The sequence below is a fragment of the Jaculus jaculus genome, chromosome 13 (genome assembly GCF_020740685.1).
Source record: "Jaculus jaculus isolate mJacJac1 chromosome 13, mJacJac1.mat.Y.cur, whole genome shotgun sequence".
NCBI lineage: Eukaryota > Metazoa > Chordata > Mammalia > Rodentia > Dipodidae > Jaculus > Jaculus jaculus.
The window spans coordinates 19,897,296-19,903,295 of NC_059114.1; the positions used below are offsets into that span (position 1 = coordinate 19,897,296).

The 6,000-nt window shown below is 43.3% G+C and overlaps 1 protein-coding gene across 3 annotated transcripts in view; it reads left to right on the top strand.

Annotated features, from left to right (window-relative positions):
• Positions 1-5,770, top strand: part of Med13l (mediator complex subunit 13L) — a 276,451-nt gene extending 270,681 nt beyond the window's left edge. For all 3 annotated transcript variants that reach the window (XM_045133163.1, XM_045133164.1, XM_045133165.1), the window contains 2 exons: positions 987-1,099; positions 3,066-5,770. In XM_045133163.1, the coding sequence (XP_044989098.1) occupies positions 987-1,099; positions 3,066-3,198 (246 nt within the window). In that variant the 3' untranslated portion in view covers positions 3,199-5,770. The remainder of the gene's footprint in view (positions 1-986; positions 1,100-3,065) is intronic.
• Positions 5,771-6,000: the final 230 nt, after the last annotated feature.

Here is a 6,000-nt window from a genome sequence, read left to right on the forward strand (position 1 = left end):
AGTCGAGGTGCAGTGTGAATGCACTGCTGTTCTCTGCATGTCACCTTTCTTAGTTTTGTAACAAACTCCACTGAGGCCACTGGGTAGCAGTTGATGAGGAACATCCTCATGGGTGTCCCGGGATCACTCACTCACATTACTCCATAGGGTATGGAACTTTTGATGCGACCTGACTCAAATGTTCCTGCCTGCCCCACCTTCCCTGAGAACTGCACTCCTACTTGAACCCTCTGGAGCAAAGGACGGATTTGGAGGGTCTGGAAGATAGACTGTGCTTCACAGCATCACAGGAATGCAACACAGCATATCCTGACTGTGAGGCCTTCCACAGCCAAGTCCTGACTGGCTGCAGGCCAGTGTAGACCACATAGCAAGACCCTGACAGTGTTTTGTTTTTTCCTGGTAGCCACAATAAAGTAATAAAAAGAAATTGGTGAAGTTAATTATTGATAAAAATTTTGATAATCTGTTTGACTCAACATAAAGATATTGTCATTCCAACATACAGCCCACACATGATCAGGTTCTTTTCTGCACTGTTAAGCTGCGTCTTCATACCTGTGGCATGTCTTCCTTGGGACTAGGAAGAGAGGGAGACATTTTGAGCTGGTCAGAGAAACTTGCCTGGGTTGAGTAGCAATAATTGGTGATGTGAAGGACCACTGCTAACTTTTATTGTGTAGGATACTTACTACTGCTTTTTAATGAGTTACAAGCACGTGACACAGTATTTGGTTTTGTTTTAAAATAATCCAGGGAGCAGATAACGAAGTACAGGGTGGCAACTGTTGCAGCTTGGTGGATTGTAGAGACAAATTGAGAGGGCTGAAACAGGAAGCTTGCTTTGTTGGCAGCTCTAGAATATGGAGTTGTGTGTGTGTCACACCTAAGGTGACCAAGCAGCTTAAGACTTTGACCTGGGCCGCCTCCTCTTCTGCACTGTGCTCTTTTCATACTGAGGCTGATGGTCTTTCTTCTCTCACCAGGCTTCACTACATCACCACATATCTGTAGCACAGATGGACGAACTTCTCCCTGCCAGGAATTCTCAGCGGGTTCCACACCCTCTGGACTCCAAGACCACATCTGATGTTCTGAGGTAGATTCTGACTAAGGCAACATAGCAGGGCAGCTTGAAATATACTCTTACACTACTTTGTTTTATTATTTGTTTATGTGCTTATGGAAGAGACAGATGCAGAGAGAATGGGTGCGCCAGGGCCTCCAGCCACTGTGTATGAACTCCAGACGCATGCACCACCTTGTGCATCTGACTTGCATGGGTCCTGGAGAACTGAACCCGGGCCCTTTGGCTTTGTAGGCAAGCACCTTAACTGCTAAGCCATCTCTCCAGCCTGAACTATAGTCCTATTTTTGTTTTTCCTATGGTGTGTGTTAATTCAAGTGTGATGTTCATGGAGAAGATGTTGCTGCTTGTGCAGAACTTCAGTATCTGAGCAGCTTGAGAGCTGCAGTGCCCATGTGTGCTGGCACAGGCAATGCATACTTTGTTCACTTAGACATTTCCTGTTCAGAGTGGCATTTCATGATGGTGAAAGGTCAGATCTGAGATTAAAGAACAGTTGGAAAACAGTGTCTGGAACTTAAAGTGCTTTGCATTGAAAACACTTCTGCCTTCCTCAACCTTCCCCACCATAAATCATATAAATAAAACTGACAAGACTTGAACTCTACATTGGGAAAGGCATCACCAAGGCATAGATTCATCCTCTTGGACCATTTTTTATTTATTATTTTTTTTACTAACAACTTCCATGATTGTAAACAACGTCCCATGGTAATGTCCTCCCTACCCCCACTTTCCCCATTCTCCATCATATCCCCTCCCCCTCTCAATCAGTCTCTCTTTTATTTTGATGTCATCATCTTTTCCTCTTATTATGATGGTCTTGTGTAGGTAGTGTCAGGCACTGTGAGGTCATGGATATCCAGGCCGTTTTTGGAGCATGTTGTAAGGAGTCTTACCTTTCCTTTGGCTCTTACATTCTTTGCGCCACCTCTTCCTCAATGGACCCTGAGCCTTGGAAGCTGTGATAGAGATATTGCAGTGCTGAGCACTCTGCTCTTGGACCATTTTTAACAGGCCATAAAAATTTGTCCTATGGGTATGATGACACAGGTCTGTCATCCCAGAACTTGGAAGGTAAAAGCACGATTAGGAGCTAAGATCACCCTTGATAACAGTAACTTCGAGGCTAGTCTGGGCTGCATGAGATACCCTGTCTTACAACACACACATACAACTTATTCTTGAGAAAACATGAGCTTTTGTAATGTACCGTGATTTGGAAATTAGTGGTGAGCAAAAACCTGACCAGCATGAATCTGGCTTCCTGAGCCTATGGTGAAGCTAAGAATACAGTGTGATCTTTGTGTCTACCTGCATATTTAAGCTGCCTGTGGCTCACATTTGTAATCCTAGCACTCAGGAGGCTGAAGAACTCCAAGCCAGTATTGACTACATGGGAGAGCAGCTGCTCAATTTCTCTCTCTCTCTCTCTCTCTCTCTCTCTCTCTCTCTCTCTCTCTGTCTCTTTTGCGGGGTGGGTGGGTAGGGTCTTGCTCTAGGCCAGGCTGACCTGGAATTTACTATGTAGTCTCAGGCTGGCCTCCAACCCACAGCAACCCTCCTACCTCTGCTTCCCAAGTGCTAGGATTAAAGAGGCAGGCACCACCACACCCAGCTCGATTTTTTTTCCATAATAGCCACAATAAAATAAGAAAGAAATTGGTGAAGTTAATTGTTGGTGAACATTTCAATAATATATTCTATTCAACTCAACAAAAATTATCTCAGCATCTGACCATTACAAAGTACCCTTAGGTCCTTTTACTGTGGACTGTGTCTTTTACACACGTCACATGATCTCTGCCCAGGCTTGCTTCAGCTCAGTGCTCAATGCCATGGCACTCTGTGGCTGGCATAGTGGACCGTGTGAAGGAGTGACCTGGAGGCCCTCTGCCCACTGAGCTGTGGGCTGTGCTGGGATGTGAGCCCAGTGACCTGCAGCCGCCCCTCCGCTGACCTGCGTGCTCTCTTACAGGTTTGTGTTGGAGCAGTACAATGCCCTGTCGTGGCTCACGTGCAATCCGGCTACCCAGGACCGCACTTCCTGCCTTCCTGTCCACTTTGTGGTGCTTACTCAATTGTACAATGCCATCATGAATATACTTTAATTGGAAAAGCACTTGTTTTCTCTGGCTCAGTTCCTTCTCCCGCAGCCTCAGTCTGAGGGACCTGCTATACTCTGCAAATGCCCCGTCCTTTTCTTCAGACCACTCTCCACAGTCCAGCACTGTGACGCCTCCTGAGCAGGCACACACCCATTCTGCAGTGTTCATCGCCACAGTGACTCCTTGACACTTCTCACCAGGACCTGGAAACTTCCATAAGCAGTGACTTTTCACCAGTGTGTGGTGTGTGCGGCCTCCAGGCCCCAGGGAGTGGTGGCTGTTCGTGGCTTAAGAGGAAAACGGAAGAAACAGTCCTTTTGCACAAGTCTGTTCTCAGCCTCTGGCTAAAAGTGAAGGCAGCCCAGCCCTTCGGAAGAAGTCCTCTAGCTAATGGTGGCTGGCCTGTGGGGACCCGAACTCCATAACCTGGGACTTTTGATAACTACGAAGCAGCTCAGGAACATGGTTCAGTCCTGGGGTCTCCGCCACCCCCGGGCTCCCAGCCACACTGGCCGGCGGGGCTTCCCTTGACTTGCACTGTGCATCAGGCCTAGCGGTCTGGAGACGGTTTCATTTTGTTTATTTATTTTTTATTGTTTTGTCATATTGTGAGTTTTTTTAAAATTCCTGAGGACCAGGTACAGTAGCTGAAACCCTACTCAGACCCACCATAGGATTCTCTGACTACATACCTCTGTCCTGTCCTAGCAGCCGGAAAAGGAGTGAACACAGATACATTCAGAGCCGCCATGATGAGTGGTCAGCGCTCCCGAAAGATGACACTTCACGCCGAGGGCAGTCAAGGGCGGCCCAGAGCCCGGGAGGCAGGCACCTTAATCAGGTCTACACAGCCACATGGAGATACCTTTTCTAGAGAATTCTAATGGAAAGCCAGGTCTCTCCTCTCACTAGCTCATAAGGGACTCATGTACATATCATGTGCATATCACAGCCCAAAGTGTTCTCTCATAAAATCAGTTATAATATGGTGAATTTTTTCTGGACCATAGGAATATTATTTCAAAGAAATATTACAACTTAACCATTAAATTAGTACTTGAAGTTGAGCCTTTGTGGTGGGAATTTTTTAAAAATGCCTTTTTAAAGCATTAATGGCTGATTGAAGTATTTTATGACTCCTCATTCCAGGCCCATAGGGTTGTCTTTGCGACCCTGTTTCTAACCCTGCGTTGCTGTTTCTGTCTGGGGCGGGGGTAGGGATCGGCCTCCTGGAGCCGCTTGACCAGGCCAAGCATTGAGCCTTCATCATTTGTGGAGAGTCATGCAAATTTTAAAGTTCTTCCAAGAGACTTCCATGTCCTGGTTATTAACAAAGGAAAAAAAGGAAAAATGTAATAATTGATAAGATTTTGTAAAAGTATTTTTCTTGAAATAATCTAACGTTTAAAACATTATATTAAAAAGTGTGGTGGGAATGTGAAAACAGAGAAATAACTTGTAAATGGATAATTTTGTTCTCTGTTCCACCAATTGAAGGGGAAAGGGTCGATTTTCGCAATGTATAGGTTAAAAAAATCTGATATATCAAACCATTTGTATCTAATGTGTACAGTGTAAAATTGACTTTAAAAATATCGCAGTGCTATTTTTTCTTAATCAGAAAGGGAAATTCTCAAGGCCTTTGAAGAGCATAAGATGATGAAGATTGTAAACTGTGTACAGTTATCTTGGTGAGAAGACAAACTGTAAAGTACATATTTGTAATCTTTTACCACTTTGGGGTTGCTTTTTCCCAGAATTCATCAGAACTTTGAATTTTTTTTTTTTTTAAATGGGCTGTTTTTAATGCAGGGGCTTTTCTTCCCTAGAAACCCAATTCTAAGCAGAAAAAGAAAAAAAAATTCTACAAAAAAATTTTTTTAAGGCAGCAAAGGGTAGTTTTCATCTGGTGTCTTTTATTTAAGTTTTTTAAGTTAAGAAAAGCTGGTGACATATTTATACGTTTTTTGTGCAAAAATAAATGAATGGCAATAGATTTTAAAAAAATCCTATTATGTACTTCTGTGTGAAAAGCCTGTATGATATTTCCCTTAAATATGCATTATTTTACTTGTGAGTTTTTTACAGAATTAATCTGAAATGTACAAGCCCTGGATTTGCTACAGAGTGAGAAGTTATTTTATTTTTTTTTAATTTTTAATTTTGGAAATTCTGCAGAAATTAGAACTCTTAACCATGGTTTGAACTAAAAGGGAGAGGCGGGGAGGGGAGAAGGAGGGATTGTCCGGCATGCTTGTATGTATATTTCAGAACCTTTTTTAAATGTAAAAGCTGTACATTTCTGGGAAGTTCTGAATTTCTTTTGTTTCTTTTTCCTTCAAGCATTTTGCAGTGAGCTTCTTTTATATATAGCAAACAATTTGAAAGAATACAAAAGTATGTGAGGTTCATTCAAAACTACAGTATAGCGCTGGAGCAGTACACTAAAGACTTTGATAAAAAGAAACAGTAACGAAAGGCCTCCATTTTAAATGTCATTCATATATACCTTGTGGATGAGAGCTATATACTTTTACACACTTTTTTAGAGGAATAAATTATTGAATTACTGAAACTTTCGAGTGGCTTTTTTCCATTCCATCCTGTTTTTTCAATGTAATAACACCTGCTGAGAGGGTTATGCAGCCCTTTATTATATACATTGATCAGCCTTGGCCTGTCAGGTGGACGTGGGTTCACCTCAGCAGCTGTCCCTGATGCCAGTGTCCTTCCTGGTCCTGTTTCAGATGCTGTCACGCACGCAGAGCCCTGCCCTGGAGGCTCTGGTGCTTAGATCCTGTCATG